The following is a 20415-nucleotide window of genomic DNA, read 5'->3' on the forward strand; positions in this document are numbered from 1 at the left end:
CTCCTGATTTCCCACTATCCGTTCAATTATACTCCACTTCAATGTCCCTTTACTCTCTCTGGACATCAATGTTACACATTATGGGCCTCATTTAGAGTTGGACGCAAAGTCCGTTTTAGGCGCATCCACACAAAACCACTATCGCGCATGTGCAGCAAGCACCATATCCGCCTGCATCTCGGACGCAATTTACACTTGCGACAACTTGTGGGTTAGTACGAGGGAAAGGGTGGAATTGTGAAGGCGTGAACTTGTATAATATAGACACGGGGTGTGACCCAGTAAAAACGCAGACGCAACACATGTCCAAAAAGGGCTAAAAATGTGCGGCAGGAATTAGGTGGCACAAGTAGTTAGCTAGCTGCAGGAACTGCTCGCAGCTCGATAGGGTATTATGAGTGGGACGCAACTGGGGTTGCATGCCACTCGCAATACCTAAAGCCTACCAAGCTGCGGCACACTCCCACTCCTGCATGTCTTAGACGCATGTTGCGTCCCACTCATTCCACACATTCTTGCCCAGATAAAGCGAGACCTTGCCACGTGGTCATACTTATTTATTTCTTGGACTGGCCGTATAAATGCTGTTAAGATGAATGTCCTCCCAAAGCTCCTTTACCTCTTCCAGACCCTGCCTATACGTGTTCCCCATTATGTCTACAGTTTCAAGTCTCTCACTTCATGTGGTCAGAAAAGCGTCCTCGAGTCCGCGTCCAGGTTCTTCGGAGGTCTACACGGGGAGGTTTGGGTATCCCCGATTTCCGTCGCTATTACATCTCCGCCTCACTCAGTGTGTCCTATGGTGTAGTTTCAATGATGCCAGAGTTTGGACTCGTATTAAGGCTGAGAGTCTGGGAATGCTTTCACTCTCTTCTCTCCTCTGACTCCCAAGGGCTTGGTGACCAAAACGCTCCCTTCACCCAGTCATCTCACATTCCCTGTCAATCTGGTACTTCTACTCCCAAAAATTTGGCCTCTCTCCTCACCCCACCCCAATGTTGCCGTTATTTAACTCCCCTGACTTTTCTCCTAGACTTCTAAAAAAATGTTTTCAAGCATTGTTCTCGCAGAGTGTCAGATATCTCAATGACCTCACCCTTACTCTGACATTCACTCAATTTTCTGATAGTCACGCTCACCTCCACATCCCCTCAAAATATTTCTATCAATATTTACAGATATGCCACTAACATAATAGTGTCAAAGCACGCCTTTCCCCCCGCCCTCTCACCACCTTTGAGAACCTTTGCCTATGGTGAACCTCTACAAAATGTCTAATTTCTACAATAGATTACGAACTTGCCCTGTCCACTTTAGGCCTTAGGGAATCCAATGAACTTTCTTGGGAAAGAGACCTTGGTGAAACTTTACTAGACGTAGAATGGTCTGAAATTTATGAACACGCAGCCTCCAGTTCGATTTGTATGAAAAGAAAATTCTTACAAGGTGATGTACTGGTGGTACTATGTGTCCTCACGTCTTCATAAGATCCTCCATGACTCTTCTGATCGGTGGGGTTGCTCCCAGGAGGGCACCTTCCACTATATCTGGTGGGGGTGCCCAAAGCTTACTCGCTTTTGGACTGAGGTTAAGCAATTGATTCAATCCTTCAGATTGATATCTCTCTGGAGCCCAAATGTTTTCTTCTAACCTTGGGAGCACCCTCGACGACCCGCCATCAGAACAAGTTAGTTCGGCATATAATATCTGCAGCTACCTGCCAAATCACTGCAGACTGGCGACAACAGGCCCCCCCACCCATTAAATGAGTATGGCAGACCCAACGCATGGAATATATGACCAGCGTTATTCGCAATTCTTCGAGAGCCTTCACCAAGGTGTGGGCCCATGGCTTTTTTCCAAGCCCGCTCTCCTTACTTGTGACCTCACCTGATTCTGCACTCTCCCTATTCCTGCCTCATCCTCCCATTTACCCTTATCGCTACCATGGACCATTAGCCACTCTTCTCTCTTTTTTTATTTTTCTCTTCTCTTTCTGTTCTTTTATATAAAATCCTTGGTCGACTTTTTCATTCCATATAAATGTCACCTCTGCATAGAGTGATCTTGTGACTACACTGGTCATAATTATTGTATGATTATTATGCCTATATTTTCATGCTCTCAATGTTGGTTGTACTTTGTTGTTTGACTATTTCAAAAATAAAACTTTAAAAAAAAAAACCATTGTACTGGAGCTGCCTCATTCCATTACTCCCTTAACAGCAGGAATAATAGCGTCGCATTTGACAGTGACGTCATTTACTGGTTCCGGGTTTTTCATTCATTGCAATTGTTGGACATCACTTTTTACAACATTTGGGATTATAAGTGCGTCGGGAATGACAGGTTCGCCCTCAACATGTTGGGGTAAGTCTTATAGGAATTTTCTTTAATCAGAGTACATATAAAGGACTTGGCAACCACTTCACAAATGAGACCATTGATCTGGGTTCAACCGAATCATGTGGGGCAGATGAAGCAAAGGGAGTAGTTCTTTGGCCTCTAGCCAGAATAGGGTGTAGGGTGATGTTGAGGGGGACTTATTGCACATGACATCAACCTGCAACCCCATGTGCAAGGATGGCTTGGGTGAGCTGTGTAGATAAAAGTATTTTTGTGGGTCCCCTGTTCTTAAGAGTGTCGAAGAAGCGTTGCCTCCCAGACCATCTAAAACATGAGATATTTGATTGGATATATTTGAGTGGTGGAAGGCACTTGGACTGGCAATGCCTGGAACAAGTAGAGCAGACTGGGGAGCAAGTTCATTTTCACAGTAGTGACCCAGGAAATAAAATTAGAGTTCCAGGTCCTTCTTTAGAATAGCGATCGGGGGAGAAATTGGCTGTAAATAATTGTCATATTGTTTAGATAGGTGGTTACCTAAATACTTAATTTTCTGAGGTTGCCAATAAAATTTGAAAGTAGATTATAAATGTTGCTGAATATCAGGGGGAATATTGAGGACGAGAGCCTCTGTTTTATCTGTGTTCATCTTAAAATTTGACAAAAGGCCATACAGACATGTAGCACTGGAGCTCAAGAAACGGTAGGAGAGATCAGCACAGTCTGCTAACTGTCCTAATTCAGGTGGGGCAGTCACGATGTTTTGTGACTGTTCGGCTAAGTCAGGACTTTATACTGACTGCAAAGATGGTTGGGATGCATGTCATGCTTCACACTGTTCTACTTGTTAAGCAGCATACACTATAGTTAGATGCCAGCAGCTTGCCTTTAAAACGCAATACAATGTGAAGCAGGACATGCCTCTCAACTATCCTTGCAGTTGGGACAAAGCAGGACAGTCACACAAAATTATGACTGTCCTACCAGAATCAGGACAGTTGGCTACAATTGCCCATGCATTTGAAGGGGATGGGAAGAGTTGGAGAGCAGCACTGCCTCAAATGATAGCCACACCCCCAGGGTAGCATTCTGTGGAAACACTCCTCTTGAAATCCTGCATCTGAACCATCCAAACTAGCAGCTACTGTATGATCCAATCTCCTGGAACAATAATCTTAACCATAGGTGTATTCGACTTAATAGTACTTGGCATAAAGGAGCACTACATATATAAAGCTACCAGTTAACCCAAGCATGATACTCATGCATTCTAGTCAAATCAAGCTACTTAAGGTGTTAAAAAGGTTCTTGTCATGCATTTGGGCCTAGCCCAGGCCTCCTCAGGGGAAGAGCGTTACTTCCCGACGCAAGCGCCCTTTTTTAACGTGGTTTTTGTCCACATGTCACCACCTCATCATTTTTCTCCATCACCTCATCCTTCATCTTCATCGCCACATCCTTCATCAAGCTACTTAAGGTGTTAAAAACCCCCCACTGTCACCCCCGGCAACCACCAACCACTCCCAACTGTCACTTCTCCTTCAAGAAATATATAGGTCAGTGTATAATTCTGCCCAGCAGGTGGCGCTGCAGCTTGGTTTTTTTTTTCCCCCTACACACGCCACTAGGCATTTATATAGTAGATTCTAGGTCAATACTTAATTTGTACCAAAGACCTAAAAAGGAGAAATGGTCATCAGTTGTGAACAGAAGAGGTTTTACAGTCACATATTCTTTACTGTAAGGGCAGTTAAGCAGTGAAATACCTTTCAACATGCACTGGTCATGCCAATTTCAATACAATTAATAAAAATGGATTAAAAGCCTTTCTCACAAGAAATGGTATCTGTAGCTATAATTAGTAGAGAACCTTATGCTGGGTTACTAACACAGAAGAGTGAAAATGAGTTGCCCTTGTGACAAACTGGGACTTTGAAGGTCAGTGCCAGCTACTGTAAGGGGTTGTGCTTGTAATTTTATTGTCATAATGAGGGATGATTTTAATTGGAGTTGCAATAGTATGAATTGAATATAGAGGTATGTTATAATAAGTGGTATGAATGGTATAAGGCGGCGGTTCCCAAACTGTGTGCCGCGGCTCCCCAGTGGTCACAGGGGTGTCGCGAGCCTGTGGTGATTGGGATGCGCCATGCGCTCCCCTCTGCCTGCCACCCTCCCCCCGCTTGGTCGCCGGCCGGAGGAAAGAAGAAAAAAAACCCTCTCTGCTCTGTTGCACTGCATGTCGGGCGTGACGTCACGTCAGTGAACAGTGCAGCGAGGAGCAACAACGGAAGGAGACAGAACAGAAGAAGACAGAACAGAAGAAAGAAAGGCAAGTAAAAGGTAAGAAAATAAACTGAGGTGGAAAGAGGCAGAGCAAAACAAAAATAACTGACTCTCCTTGGGGCAAAGGGGGCACAGAGTTCCACAGATTAAAGGGGCACATGGTGAAAGTTTAAAGGGGTGAAGGAGGGCACACTGTGTGAGGATGAAGGGACTGAATGATTTTTGTACATGCTGTTTTATTTTGTTTGATCTTATTCCTTTTAATATCAGATGTAAATTATTCTTTGACAAAAATATAATTGAAAAAATACATAAAAATATTCTTTTCCCTTGGATTTATGTGTACTATTTTTGCAAACAACTTACAAAGTATTTCTGTCCTGACCTAAATACTTATTACGTTATTTTGACCCAACTACTTATAAAATGGGACAGCTCAGTAATTGTTTTGGAGGGGTGTCTTGAAAAAATTATGGAGACTCTAAGGGTGCTGCGAACTGAAAAAGTTTGGGAACCACTGGTATAAGGATTGCTTCTCCATTTGTGTGGTCTTCTGGAATTCATTGTTAGTTTACTGATACACCTGCATCATGTGATCCTGTGTGTTGTGTTCCTGTGACGATCAAATTAAAGCAACACTTTAATCCATCCCTGGATTGTTTTCTATCTTGTCTCAGCACACTGTCAGCTGCCCTGATCCAAAGTAAGTAGGCCAGAGGACTTAAATCTAGTGAAACCCCATAATGCTCTTTTTATCATAAATCCTATTCCAACTTGTCCTATTCATTTCAGGTCTATTTAAATTAATTGAAAATAATGTTGGGCATTTGTTTGGAATATAGGTTTGAAAATGGATTCAAGAGAGGTGCCACTCTGAAAGTTATGCTGGTTTAAAGCAGGGTTAGTACAAAGGGCACAGAGGGGTGTGGCTACAAGAAGTCTGGAGGCATGTCCTATTCCTCTCTTCAATCAAACTATCCACAGCTTGTGACTACCTGTCTTACAGTGGGGTTAAAAATCCTGATTTATAAATCAGTACAAATTAAGCCTCCAATCTGCCCAAAACAAGCACTTTATGGAGAAACTCTTATTTTAAGATCCGTAATGCTTTGAGTTGACCTACTGAAATGTCTGTTTTGAAAACCGTTTGTCCTTGCTGATCCTGCAGTGTCCTCTACACCGTCTTCATAACCTTGTATGAAGGACCACATCCTCATAGATCTTGACTTCCATTGCACCTGCTAATCACATTTTACTTTATGCTCCGCTATGAAGTGATTCCCTGCTTGTTTGCACTTCACTGTTGTTTAATTATTTTTGTTGTTGACCCGTAAACATATGCATATTTTAATTAAAGGGTTAATGGTGTGCTAACAGCTATGCTAGTGATTGGGGTTAATCGAATGTTCAAAATAGTGTGTACTGCAGTGATGAAAGCTGTGTGTGCAAAACATGCACTTCAATTAGGGTTTGGAGAGGTCTTCTCCTTGCACTCTATTACAACTCCCCCCCCCCCCCCCCCCCCACACACACAAAGTGATAGGAGGCACACAATGCATTAATGGTCACGTAGTGTGTACCCAGAGTTATACAATATTTTGTCTTGGCTCGGCATAGTCAGTTATGCCATCACTGCTGAATGCATGTTATTGTAATAGATACTATTTAAAGCAACAATCCCGAATTAGCTTTTTCTTTCCTTTTAAGTAGCAAGTTAAGTTCCTTTTTAAGCATGCATCTGTCACTTTTCTTCACTATCCTCCTCTACAAATCATTATCTCTTTTTCAAAAGCTTTCTGGTTGGCAAACAAAAATGGCTGACGGACAGTCAGTCTGCTACACACAGGCTCACAGCTCATCATGTGATGCCAGAGAGAAGGAGGAGGTTTCTGTGCAGACAGAGGGATGTTTCAGTCTCACTATATCATGTGCCATGTGAGGGTTACCAGGGTAGTCCAGCCTCATAAATCACTGATCGCAGCCTGAAGAAAAAAAACAAAGGGAAATGGTAAATGTTGTTGTTGTTCTTCTTCTAGCCTACTGCAGTGATTTGTTAAAAAACAAAAAAAACAAATCATGGGATTGCTGCTTTAATTGATATGAACAATCTGTTTCTCTATTATGCAGTTATTTTTTTTTTTAAATACTGCACATGATGTAACTTCTTCAAGTTGAACACTTGCTATAATCCATAGCAGCCAATGAGATGCTAGCTCTCAATCATCTGCACATTTCTCTGAGCATGAAGTAATTAAATAAGCAACAATGTGATTTATGATGATACTGATTAAAATACAATAACATTTATATTTGGAAGAGAAATGTACACACAGGACTTAAAATGGAAAAACTACCCTAACAAAGTATTATAAATACAAACGCGTTGGGTGCGGCTTCCTGATCTGTCTTTGAAGGCAGAACATTTGTGACATGCTATACTTCCCTTCAAGATGAAAGAGGGGCGTTATAATAATTAATGCTAAGTGTCTTTGGGCCCACCCAGATAAAATATTTAACTGTACGCAGTACTGTGTATTTTGATGTAAATTATAGGTTTTATATACACTTCACTATTCTGCCACCGGCTTCTTCTTTTTATTAGCGATGGACATATAATTATATTTCTCCATGAAATATCTTGCATCTCAATCACGTTGAAGGAAACTATGGATTCCTATTCAGGTAAACAAATTTATCCAGATAGTCTGTATGGTGATTTACATAATTCACTGTTGTACTCCCTGCTTTTACAATTGTATACTAGGTTTCTAGATGCTACAAGGGAAGCTGCACCAATAAATTTATGGATTTGATTAAGACTTATTGCATTTATTTCAAATATAAATATCTATTTAACATGCTTATTTGCAGTTGTGATTGTGTTCTTGTCTTATCTATATCTGTAAGATAAGTGAAGACATAGGACTTTCCATAAGTAAAAAAAAGCATCTTAGTCCGCAGTGTTTCGGTCCAGGTTTACATTTTTCAAGTGTGTCCTTTTATAAATTTGAGAGTTGTGTAATAGTCAACCTAATTTTTGTTTAAATATTTCTTTACCAATAAATACCTTTTCATTGTGCTTGATGTCTCTCTATACGAATTTTTGCTGTAGGATTGTTATTACAACACAGTGTAAAGAGTATGATGGTGCAATACATGTAATCAAAGTTCAGTCTGAAGGTTTTTATTAAATACATATTTAACTCACATACATATTCTTCTTCATATGACTTTACCATGTTTTGTAAACTAGAACCTAAAATAAAAGTTAAAAGATCTGACAAAATAACGGATTCAGTGCCAACGTTCAAAAAGGAACTTTTATGATCATTAACAGTTTTAGCACAACTGTTGCAATGGATTCTGGGGGGCTGGTGAGTGTAATGAGAAATGTTTTGGGCCAGCTAAGGTGGGTTAGTTGGAAAGTTCTCAATGGTATTTTCTCCAACGATCTTGTTCTGAAAAAGAAATATGTAAATATTAATATCTATAGCTACATAATCAAGTTGACCCCCCATCAGGCTGACAGGAGTCTTGCGACACTACTACTGTGCAATTTGGTTCCCCTTCATTCCTTTCCCCGCATCAGGACATTGTCCTGTTGCATTCAGTCAATGCAGTCACCTCTTCCAATGCACTAACAAAACTTAAAGTACAGTGAGTATTGAGTATTTGATGATCCAATTGGCTACAGATGATAAAACTGGGGACCCAGAGATGAACAAGACATAAAGAAAGATAAAATGCTCAGTCCCAAGCCAAATGCAGAAAAAAATGCATGCTGCAGTTTTTGTCTGCAAAATTCTGACTGCATCAATTAGTACTGAATTTCTCATATGTAACTGTTCCACAGATACAGCCTGTTACAGAATATTGTAATAATGCTTTATCAAGCAAGTGGTCATCTACAATGTAACAGTTTGTAGTCAGCTGAACATTTTTCTTTTAATTTCCTTTTTTTTTTTGCTTTTAATCATGATGTTCCCTGCTTGCTAATGTTAGGTACTTGAATCACTGTTCTCAAAGACATTTAGCCTGCAACTAAATATTCTATAGAGCCAATATCCGAGATAGAGCATCACAATAAACCAATAATAACTTTTAAAACCAATAAGGGCTTGTGACTCAAAAGCCTGGATAAATGAAAATATTGCATTTCTAAAATATTATCTGAAAGGACTTCTTCGTTTAAAATAAATCTTTCTAACAGGTGCTAGGCTTGGACAGAAGAGCCTGCATACTAATCAGATGTAAAAAATAATTAAATAAAAAAAGCACCATATCCCATTATCATTGTTTATTTGCAAGGCGTCTGAAAATTCTGCAGCACTGGACAGTCAGTTACATATCACACAATATATATATATATATATATATATATATAATATAAAAGCCTAGCGGAGTATGTTAGTCTGTATGGAAAAAGACAAAACAAGCTGCAGCGCCACCTGCTGGGCGGAGTTATACACTGACCTACTAAATTCTTAGCATTATCTAATATATAAAAGTAAAAGCCTAGCGGCGTGTGTTAGTGTGTGGAAAAAACTATTTTCTCAGAAAGGGCTCATCCAATTGACCTGAAATTTGGTATACTGACATTATTTGACCAAAAAATTAGAATAGTTTAGTCAGTTAACTTCCATCATCCCCCCTTCCCCCCGTGGGAGGGGTAGTAAAGGCTAAATTTACGAGTTGAGGGCTCAAACTCATTTTCGTGAGGTAATTTTACCTCATGAACACACATTAAAAAGGGCGCTTGCATCGGGAAGTAACGCTCTTCCCCTGAGGAGGCCTGGGCTAGGCCCAAATGCATGACAAGAACCTTTTTAAGACCTTAAGTAGCTTGATTTGACTAGAATGCATGAGTATCATGCACGGGTTAACTTGTATATATATAAACAAAGAACAAATACATATGAGGTTGATAAAGTATAAAGCTTGGTGGTTAGCACTTCTGCCTCACAGTGCTGGGGTCATGAAATCGATTCCCAACCAGGGCCTTATCTGTGTAGAGTTTGTATGTTTTCCCCTTGTTTGTGTTGGGTTTCCACCTATATTCCAAAAACATACTAGTAGATTAATTGACTGCTAACACAATTAACCCTAGTAGATGTGAACATGTTCATGGCCATGTAAGCGATGAAATTTGGACAAAATGTTTGAGCATCTCCATTGAACACATACAAGAGCTACATGGAGTAGACTAGACACTTCAAAGTACTATAACAAACTGATTGTGGCCACCTCCCTTCAAAAATCCTATTTACAAGATTTATAATATTTGGCTGGTGGAGTACCATTGTGCATAATTGCAAATGCAGTCATGAAAGACTGAATTAACTGGATTTGGGAATATAAAATAAAGAGTGGTAACTAAAGACATAGTGGACTATAGAAAATGTGGTAATGGTTATACTGGACATAAAGTGCTCTCTATTTTAATAAGGTTTATACAGAACATTGTTTTCACTTTATAAACTTGTATCAATCTAAACATATGGATCCATGTGCTCTCCATACTAGCATAGAAAGGTAGAACATAATTTTTTTAATTGTCTAGTAAAGCATACCTCCCAAATTCTGTCCCTGTCACACACTAAAATCTATTAGGAAAACCCGCTTATGCCAACATGAAATCGGGAATGTATTGCACAAATACTCTACGTGGGTATGAATAATATTTTGACACTTACAGGGCCAACTAACTCAATTAAACAAAATGTGATTTATTTATTTTTCTTTACTAGCTGAAGTTCCCGGTGTTGCCTGGGTTTAAATCTTCAAGTCATTAAGTTATCAATGAGTTGGATGTAACTGTCAACCTTTAAAAAATAATTAGACAGCTTAGCAGCTTCTTCAACACACCCATGAGGTGGCTGCCCAGTGTTATTTTTGTATTAAATGTCATCCAAATCCATCCAGTGGAAGGGCCAGAACAGGCTCCCTGTGTCAATGTTCTGCCCAGCGTACATTAGGGAGGTCTAACCAGGACCCTTGGTTTCATCCCAATCGGTGCAGATTTTTATATATAAGATTTTTTTACTATTTGCAGGGGTCTGAATCAGTGCATGTTAACCAATCAGTGATTTGGCCATGCAGAAAAACTGTGCTATAACTTGATCTATGATCTATGAACTGGTATTGGTGGCCTATTGACATATCATAAACTGTTTATAATGGATAACAATGTCAGAATATGCCGTGTTATATACATTTAGACATGACGCTCTGCATAGATGCTCCAGGAAAAGCTACAAGGCAACGTTTAAGAAAACAGATGCAAGGCAAAAAAAGCAACCAACTAGATATTGGCATCCACTTTCTCCAGTTTTCACAAATATTTTCCCCTGAGAATGCTGATATTCTTATATTGAGTAATTTAGAAATCAAAATAAGGCCCAATCTTACTTATATGATGGAAATTCCATGAATAGCTCAGGACACAGTACCCGGCAAGAAGCATAGCAAGGCCTCCAACCCCACCTTTCCTCACATTGATATACTTGTTGTAGTATCGTCCCCAAGCTGTAAGTAAGAGCAAAGATGTAACATGTCTGACAGAAGTTTAGGATGAGCAGTTAATACATTTTCAGGTTTATTTAATAATGTAGTCCAAACTTCACAAATGTAATGTATGCCATAACAACTAATCAGATAATTGCTTTTATTTTAAAACTTCTAATTGGTTGCTATAGGTTATATCACATTTGTTTGTTTAGGCCCTATGTGATCTCTCTCACCATTTTGAACTAATTCTGGAAACCTCTTCATTGAAAATCTTTGGTCAGCCAACCAGGTAGGAAGCTTCCCAAGTCTGACATCCATCAGGTGCCTGGACGCTAACTGGCTGTCTGTAACAGACTTGCAGCACGCAGGCTTGCAAAGCTCTGGGACAAAGATAAGGAATATGTTAAGTCTACTTAGTCATGGGGAAGAGAACTGACAGGGTAAGTTGAACAGGCTTAGAGAGACATGGCAGCTATGTTTACAGTTGAATACACAAGCACGCAAAGTATGGAGGGCTGGTAGGACTGACAAGCTTATTCTAAATCCATGTTCATTGGTGCAATTTACCAGGCTTTAATTCTGTTGGCTCTTTTATTTCGCTCCATCTCTGGTCCAGACTCCACTGATCTTGTCTCCCAGGAGCAATACATTGTCTGACGTAATTAGAATACAGATGAGGGATCCACTGCAGTCCTAATGTGCTATTTTCTGGTTCCACATCCACAACAGGTACAATCTTTTGTGGGGACAGCAAGTCCAGGTTGCTCTCCATGTACTTCCCAATAGAATCCACTTCTGGTATGTTACACATTGCAGTTTTATGCATATTCTCTGAGTGTAATGTGGGAGAGATACTAGGTAATAATTGTGTGTCAAAGCTTTCCTGGACCAAGGTGCTAGACAGACCATAAATGGAAACCAGGGAGGATTCAGTACAAGGAGAACTTGTCTCTGAACACTGCTGCAAGACTAGGCTCCCTTGTTCATGGAAGGGTTTATCAGTGAGGGAACTTTGAAATTGATCCCATAATACAATGCTATTATTAGCCACACCTCCTTGTGTGTTATGTCCTGTCTTTTCGGAAAACTGGTCAGGTAATCTAGCACACTCCTTTTCAGTTCCTCCAAAAGACTCATTTAAAACTTGTCGACACCTCGCATTAAGGTTCTGCCAGGTATTGTTCATACTGACTGTTCCTGCAATAGCTGGCACTTTCCTCTCAGTATCGGATCTTGCTGAAATGTCTAACAAGACCTTTGCAGATGGTGCCATCACTGGTACAGGCGCCTGGCTTTGCTCCCTTAATAATGTAGCCACCTCATTGGTTCCAGATAATGTCTGAGCTGTTAGATCTTTTTTTAAATAATCTATACAAACATTTTTTTCAGTGCTGTCTTCTGTAAGGACTGATTTAACATTGTCATTTGGTTTTCCCAAATTAATATTGTCTACATCTTTTTTTGAACACTGTCCTTTTGTGCTCTCTATAGCTTTCTGTTGTGTCACACAGGGCACTCTACTCCGTAATGCCGGTTTTGTCATCTTTGGTTGGGTTATCTGAGATGATGATGTTGCATTGTCTTTCTGAAGTTGCTTTTTAGGTCTCCCCACGTGCTCAGTAACATCAGTCTTACTTTTCCCTTTGAGTTTTGAATCCTGTATTGCTACTTCACCAGGCAACATTGCATTCACATTTTTCACAGCCACTTTGGAAACTGCTGTTGTATTTTTATTTGTGTGGTCCATAGCCGGTGACTTGTTCCTGGTGTCAGCCATCTTACAGTAGGGTAAATGGGATTTCAGCCTCTTAAAAGCCTTCCCGCAGAATGGGCAGAGCTCAGTGGGAGAGGATTGATCTTTCATTTCTAAAAGGAACAGACACATATTCAGTTTCTCTGCGGTTTAAATAAAATCTGAGTAAGTACATTTATAAGCACTTCCTAGATTATATCACTGTAAGATCAACTGGTGATAGCTAAATGGGATCCATCAAAGGATGGGAATATATACTTCCTCTTTGATTAATTCAGTAACAATGTAGTTTATTATCTAGTTATGCTTCACTCAAGGGCTGGCTACAAAGCATGTGGCTTGGCGGGGTTATGACAAGTAAGACACCTATTTTATAGCAGCACATCTTCATATTATTATTATAGTCATCTTTTATTTATAAGGCACCACAAGGCTGCCGCAGCGCCCTGTATAACACATACAGCAAAATTACGTAAGTACATACAAGCTTATCTGGTAAGGAAAGCAGAAAAAGCAACCCTGCTCTCAATGTCTGCAGAAGCCTGGGAGGCAATTACCTTTATAATTATTATCACTAATATAGAGAGGCTAGTGCCAGCATCCTCTATAGCGCTTTACAATTCGGGACAACAAAACCGGGTATTAAAAGACAGACAAAGCAGTAAGAGAGCCCTGCTCGCAAGCTTACAATCTATACAGAAATAGGAGTTTTATAGATGAGGTTAAGTGCACTTATGATTGAATCAGCCAGATAGCGTTGGAAAAAAGTGCTTAGTGTAGCTATGTGATCCAGTTTGGGGTCAGAGGGTTTGTAAATATAGAAGGATAATAAATGTAAGCTTATGTGAACTATGTAGTGCATGGGATAGAAGAGACTCAGGAGGTTAAAAAGGTGACTCAGGAATTTGGTAGAGATGAGAGGAGTTTTCATGGAGAGCATGAATGTTTGGAGTCAATGGAAAAGTCTTGTTGTGTAAGGGAGGGAATTTCACAGAGTTGGTGCACCCTGAAAAAAGTATTGTAATCCGGAATGGGAGCAGGTAATGAGTGTGGATGAGAGCAGCAAATCTTGGACAGAGAGGAGGGGCCGAGTAGGTAGACATTTTGAGACAAGGGAACAGATGTGTGTTGGTGCAGTTTTTTTAATGACAAAAAGGAATTACATACGAGTAGGAGCGCTCCTAAATCTTGTGGCTGCCTACAATGTAAATCAGGGAAATCACTATACCCCACTAACAGACATCAATATACACAGACAGGACTTACATCAACAAGGCACTACACAATCTATATACACAAACTGTAAATCATATATATTGAATATATATACATTTCAGCAGTTTATTTTGTGATGATGATAGGTACACTGCAGTAGTCCTCTCATCATCCTAGGACTCTTCTCCAGCTCATCTTGCTCTGCAGCTGATTTTTGGTCCACAAAAGAAACTGCTGAAAACTATTTTTCTGTTTACATTTTACATAAAATACATTTGGAATTTCTGCTTGGAAGACTTCATGTATTTAATGAGGAGAGAACATCTACTTACGACATTTTTTATGGACTATTGTTTTATTTAATTTTCCTTTACTATTTCAATATATATGATTTACAGTAAGTTAATGGTTTTGTATGTTAGAAGACGTGTTTTTATATTTTATTTGTACAGGCAACCAATGGTTTATTCCATTATAATAGGACGCTGTTGGTCTGCAAGAGCTGGGCGACAAGCAAAAACAGCTGGATGGAGCACCCGGGAAATAGGAGCTGGGAGAACATTGCATATATCCTATGATAAATTGTTTGACTTTTATTGCCTATTCAAAAATATATACCTGGACATAGAACAACTGTTGACTAATATAAACATCATATTTAGAGCCCTATCCATAGGTATCATAAAAATAACTGAACTTCCTATAATGCTAACTTATTCAAACTAATATGGCTTATCCATCGAGCATCCTTGAGGTAGATAAGTGTTCATTGTTCCGGCCCTTTATGACCTTCCATTCTAGAATGAATGACATCACAATACTTACCAGCTATAACACTGGAAGAAACATATCTCTGACCACATTATCGATTATCCTTGGCTCAGGTATGTAGCTTTTATTATTAGCTCCCATAACTTACTCTTCTATCACAGGGGGGGGATTGAAATTGTCAATGCAGGAAATTATCATTGGATGTATTAAAGTTTTTGGAGAGAGACTTTCTGTAACATGGGCGCACATAGATGGTGAGAGGTCCAGGGAGAAAAAATATATTTGGGTACCAACCAAACTTTGTTATCCTAACTGCCTCCACTCTGCCTAAATTCTGGGAGGAAATTCTGTAGAAAGTTGGAAATGATCAATTAAATATTTCTTGGATTCAGGTTACATAAATTAATCAAATATAGACAAGTTTAGAAAAATTAAACGTTTAAAATTTTACAATTCAACTAAAATAAAATGTATCAAAGTATAAAATAATTATTTTAAATGGTCAATGTATATTTACTGTAGTTTCCAATGTAAGACAATATTAGGTTGATGTTAGTCTGCTTCTGTAAGAGATGCGATGAAGTCAGACGTTACCTAAAGTCTTGATTGCAGTACTCTGCCCAAATAGTAAACTTATAGGAATGTGTGGTGCAGTAAGGTCATCTCCCATGTAAAGCCGCACTCCGCTCTGTAACCGCCGACAGCCATTGACAAGTTACAACACGTTATTCAAAACGTCAGGTCTCGTGGTTACACCCCCGCCCGCTGTGACTGGCTGGAGTCACTAGATAGGCTTCGCCATGTTGGTAGAGGCAAATGTGCCTTCTAAAGCTAAAGCTAAATATAAATATATATATATATATATATATATATATATATATATATATATATATATATATATATATATATATATATATAATTTATTTATTTTCAACGAACAAGTGACATTGACCTCTTTAAATACATTTTTGAAATCACCATTATTAAAAATGGCTCTTAATCCAACCAACAAAATGTCCGCCCGCCTTCTGTGCCCAGCGACACATTTACGATGCTGCGCTGCTATTGGCTCACAGTAGCCCCTTGGTGAGATTGGCGTACGCCATGATGTCATCGGGGCCTGTATCCGGCGGGAGCCACGGTGTGTAGCATGGAGTCTGGCGGGGCTTGAGAGCTTCTGCCAGTGGATGAGTAGCATGAGCTGGACGGGGAGGAGCCGAGGCCGTAGCCTCAGACAGACACAGGCAGGGGGAGACAGAAGGTAAGTGAGATAGGGTTCAGTGGTGCGGTAGGTGGGAGGACAGTGCAGATAAGTAGGAGACAGCTCAGTGACAGGCCGAGACCGCTATCTGTGCAGGGAAGAGACAGTAAGGACGTTTACTGAGCAGCTGTAACCTCCATGTAGGTCTGTGGCCTTCTAGATGTAACCGAACTACAGCATGACCTGACTGTCTCAGGCTGGAGCTCCATTCTCCCCACAACTGGAGAGCTACTTTGATGTACCTGCCCCATCCCGACACCCACAGACATTACTAGGCCTCATTCATTATACACGTTTATAACAGGGTAATGGTGTCTAAAGCACGCAGTTTTACTGTCATCAATATTGGGTGCATTGGCGCAATATTATTATTTGTTTATATGGTGCTGCAAAAACCTGCACCACATTACAGTGGGGAAATGGCTCATTTTACTAAGGTGTAGTGAGCCAAAAGGCAGAATGCATGAATTGTTGGTAATATAACATAATACTGTACTTAAGACAGGTAAGGTATGACTGGTAGGCTTTCATGAACAGGTGGGTTTTTAAGAAGTGTTTAAAACAGAGTGCTGTGGAGAGTCTGAATGGACGTGGGCCTGGATCCCATAGTTGGGGAGCAGCATGGGTGAAGTCTTGGATAGAAATTTAGTTAGCTGCAAGGTGCCACTGGACATCTCCTCAGTGTCTGGCTGCACATATTGCTGGCCAGTACCGTACAAAATCAACTCTAATTTTCTCCTAAGCGTCTCTGAGATGCAAGGGAAAATGAGTGGAGGTGAAAAACTCTGAGGAGATGTGTGTCTGCTGACCTTTCTGGAGACACATCATGGCACCTCAAGCTAATTAAATTCCCCCTTTAGATGTGGGAGTAGAATGTAGTTATCAGTTGGTTTTTAAGTCAATGTGACATTCAGTCGACAGTCGAGGTAAGAGATACTAAGAGTGGGTAAGAGTTTTGGTAGCATCATAGGTGAAAAAGGGTCTTATGCTTGTGATGTTTCGAAGGTGGTATGGACAGGCTGTAGAAAGTGAAAGAGAGAATGGAATCAAGGGTGGCACCCAGGCAGTGGACATGAGGAACAAAGGAGAGCGTAGTGTTGTCCGTGGAGAGTGTGGTTTGGAGACTGTAGAGGGAAGGAAGATGATGAGGTAATAAGGAGGTAGCAAAGAAACCACAGGGCACGTGAGATAGGAGGTAGAGAGCAGTGGCGGATCCAGGAAGGGGGGGGGGGTAGCTCGGGGCAATTGGCTTCCCCCTAGCAGGGACCTTCTGCCTGCTCCCACCCTTTAAAAAAAAAATCTAGATCCGCTCCTGGTAGACAATATTGGATGCACTAGCAGAAATCATTAATTTATATTTTTGCTGCACAGAATGTTTTTGTTTCCCCTGTGTTTACGTCTCCTTATTTTACTGGCCGTCACTAAAACTTGATTAATAGGTCACCTTGATAAATATTTTAACAACATTTGCGTTTCTGTGATCTATCTGTTGTTTAAAGTACAACGGTTATTGACAAAAAAAAACAAACAACTAAATAGAAACCCCTGAAATGTTATTGTACTTGTGTAGATTAGAAAATGACAGCAAACATTTGCTGTGTGTTACTTCACACATTCTTCACAATTACCTGTAGAACAGTTTTGATAATGTCCCCATTGCATTTTAAGTATTTAGATTAATATATTAGCTGAACATACTGCAGGGCAACTTGCTGAGACTGATGTAAAACCATCTTTGTATACAAGCATATATTGTTTACCCTTTCCTCTGACTGTTCATCTCCTCTGTGACAGACCTCTGATGTCATAATTTTTTTTCCTAGCTTGGAATAATCAGCGCATATTTGTAAGTGGACACTTGCCACAGACCGTTCTCTCTACTTGTTTCCTGTGGATCTCGTTTCACCATTGTCGGTGTGTGGTTCCCGGTTCGGCCGGAGCCGAGAGGCCAGATGTTGCCTGATAGCAGGTCAGAAAGTTACTTTTATAGATCTCAAAAAATCAGATTTGCCCATAAAATAATGTGTCCTTTATTCCCCCATTAAATTTAAACTAAAAGTTATGCAATCTGTAATCTACAGCCCACAAACTTGAATTTTAATCCATTCTTGTGTGTTTCTATCTATATGTAATCGGGGAGAACTGCTGTATAGGTTCTGCTGACAAGCTAAAAAATGTCTTATAGGGGATGCACTTATTTTACGCAGTTATGAAAATCATGTTTTCAGCCACCTTTCTGTATAATATTAATATACTTTTATTATATCTCAGTGGCCACTGCCTTTGTGGGCTCCGCAGCTACAAACTGAAATATTAGCTGTATAAACAGCAATGACTTTGTATTCTAGTTTTTCTGTTTATGACAAAATATTCTAACAATGGCAGTAATTTCTTGCCAATGGGTTTCTGCATGAAAATGTTTTTACATTGAGGCTCACTCAAATTCTTATCTTGTATATGTGGATTTTTATATAATCTTACATTGCTGCAAGTTACATTTTTAAAAAATGTCAGATCACAAATGACTAACCTGTAAGCACCCAAACAAGACCTATAATCCTGCCCATTGCTGTATCTGTTGCTATACTCTTAATATGTGCTGTATAATAAACTCTATATATACTTTACTTCCAGAAAGAGACGGAGGAATGAGTTCTCTCAGCACCCACAGTCCAAACGGAGCAACAGGAGCTCCACATTCCATGATTGGGAGGCTGAGACAGAGGTGAGTGCCACCGTCCTGGAGGAATACCAGGGTTCTGATTATAGCGCGGGACGTTTATAAAATGTGTTCAGCTAGTGGAAACTGCGGTCTATATATGACCACAATCTGTGTGTGGGTGGCCATCTTCCCCGCAATAATTGTGCCATAGATCAGGGTACTACAGTTGGTCACTGATCTGCTCATATGGCCACCTTTTAGCTGGCATTACCGTGTGCTACATATATTGACAAAGAAAACTATTATGATGAAAGTCTTCACTTACCATATTTACCTGGATTATACAGAAATGTGGCATTTATTTTCCAATTGTTATGATTCATAGAAAGGCAAGATAATACTGTTCCCACTACAGTTCAATTGTTTGTTTTTTGCTTTTATTGTCTTCTTTTTGGGATAATTTTCTCAGCAGTGTTGGAGATTTCACATAGATCTAGATGTGGTAGGGGCTAAGACCACAAATTTTGGGACTTGTTTTTCTATCCTCTTACAAAGTTTTCTTTTGTTACTCTAGTCCTTAGGGAGCGACAGCAGTAGCAGCAACTACAGCCTTGGGAGAAGCAGCGGTTCAGAGAACCTGCAGACAGTGGCCGGATCAGGCCCAGCTACTCCACAGTCAGTCTCCGTCCCAGAACAGTCCGCTCTGAATCAAGGACCCTATGTTCACATCAACCAGATCCTGAAAGAAGCTCACTTCTCTAGCTTACAGCAGCGGGGATGTCCCTCCTCTTGACCTGTCAGTCTTGGGGTATTTTCGGCAAATGGACTTTGTGTTTCATGCCAATTTTAAAGTCTATATATTTTTCCCAAATGCAACTGCACAGTCTGTTGCCTGTTTGCTTTCTAACCAGGTAAACACTTACTTGTTCAATTTTGTCCTCTCTATTGGCTTATTTCATTTATCCTATTTCTGAAAAGAGAAATGTTAAGGCTTTAGGACAAGTGATTTTCCACAATGTGAATGCCGTGTCAATTTAGTTGGTGTGTACATTTCCCCCTTTTTTTTCTTTTTCTTCCTTGAAGGTGACCTAAATTAACACTTCTTGGGCTTATATTAGCTTTGTTCCACCTAAATTTTCTGGTAAAGCCGTGTAACAAAGGGCTTTTTGTCTTGGACAGTATCTTCAGTAATAGCTCTTCTGTTACTTCCGTGCATTGCAAAAGCAGGAATCTCCACAGCACACTTTGGGGCTTAATCCAGAGCAACCAATTGGTTATCTGCTTTTAGGCTTCTAGTGTAGACAGACTTGCATTGTTGTCTTATGCCCCACGGGGGATTAAGAGAGAAAATGGAGTTATGCGTAAAAATGTGCAGCGTCCACTAGGAAAAAGATTGTCTGTTTTTCTATGGCAGCTTAAAAAAGAAAAGCCATCATGTGGTTGCTATGGGCTATGGAATTTTGCACATACCATGCATCTCTTAAATAAGTTCAACAGCGTTTGCTCGTTGCATACAACATATGGATGGGTTTCTCAGCAGCACAGTTGTCTCTGGTGCTACTATGGGTAAAAGCCATCTATCTTCTCTAGTGTAATTTAATACAGCTTTTGGTG

The 20415-nt window shown here is 40.1% G+C and overlaps 2 protein-coding genes across 3 annotated transcripts; one reads left to right on the forward strand and one right to left on the reverse strand.

The window, feature by feature from the left end:
* Positions 1-7800: 7800 nt before the first annotated feature.
* On the reverse strand, positions 7801-15636 carry MTNAP1 (mitochondrial nucleoid associated protein 1). Of its 2 annotated transcripts, XM_075216846.1 has the most exons (6): positions 15473-15546; positions 14933-15225; positions 11707-13005; positions 11373-11519; positions 11041-11157; positions 7801-8090 (listed from the first exon to the last, which is right to left on the reverse strand). In XM_075216846.1, exons 3-6 carry the CDS (start codon positions 13001-13003, stop codon positions 8062-8064), a joined length of 1590 nt encoding a protein of 529 aa, XP_075072947.1. In that variant the 5' UTR covers positions 13004-13005; positions 14933-15225; positions 15473-15546; the 3' UTR covers positions 7801-8061. The 2 variants fall into 2 exon arrangements, with proteins under 2 accessions (XP_075072947.1, XP_075072946.1); XM_075216845.1 differs by lacking the exon at positions 14933-15225 and having other exon boundaries at positions 15473-15636.
* A 341-nt stretch (positions 15637-15977) lies between these two features.
* On the forward strand, positions 15978-19732 carry VCF1 (VCP nuclear cofactor family member 1). The gene is made up of 4 exons (XM_075216851.1): positions 15978-16139; positions 17963-18108; positions 18774-18864; positions 19376-19732. Exons 2-4 carry the CDS (start codon positions 18092-18094, stop codon positions 19592-19594), a joined length of 327 nt encoding a protein of 108 aa, XP_075072952.1. The 5' UTR covers positions 15978-16139; positions 17963-18091; the 3' UTR covers positions 19595-19732.
* The last annotated feature ends 683 nt before the right edge of the window (positions 19733-20415 follow it).

Source organism: Mixophyes fleayi, chromosome 6 (assembly GCF_038048845.1).
Source record: "Mixophyes fleayi isolate aMixFle1 chromosome 6, aMixFle1.hap1, whole genome shotgun sequence".
NCBI classification, from domain to species: Eukaryota; Metazoa; Chordata; class Amphibia; order Anura; family Limnodynastidae; genus Mixophyes; species Mixophyes fleayi.

Bases quoted from the DNA above. Each gene is read 5' to 3' on its own strand.
- MTNAP1 (XM_075216845.1), bottom strand. From the start codon at position 15,548: ATGGGAGATGACCTTACTGCACCACACATTCCTATAAGTTTACTATTT. The intron at 13,006-15,472 runs GTAACGTCTGAC...TGTTCCTTTTAG, and splicing joins TACTGCAATCAAGACTTTAG to AAATGAAAGATCAATCCTCT. The intron at 8,091-11,040 runs GTAAGATTGGGC...TTTCTTTTTCAG, and splicing joins ATGGAATTTCCATCATATAA to AACAAGATCGTTGGAGAAAA.
- VCF1 (XM_075216851.1), top strand. The intron at 18,865-19,375 runs GTGAGTGCCACC...TTGTTACTCTAG, and splicing joins ATTGGGAGGCTGAGACAGAG to TCCTTAGGGAGCGACAGCAG.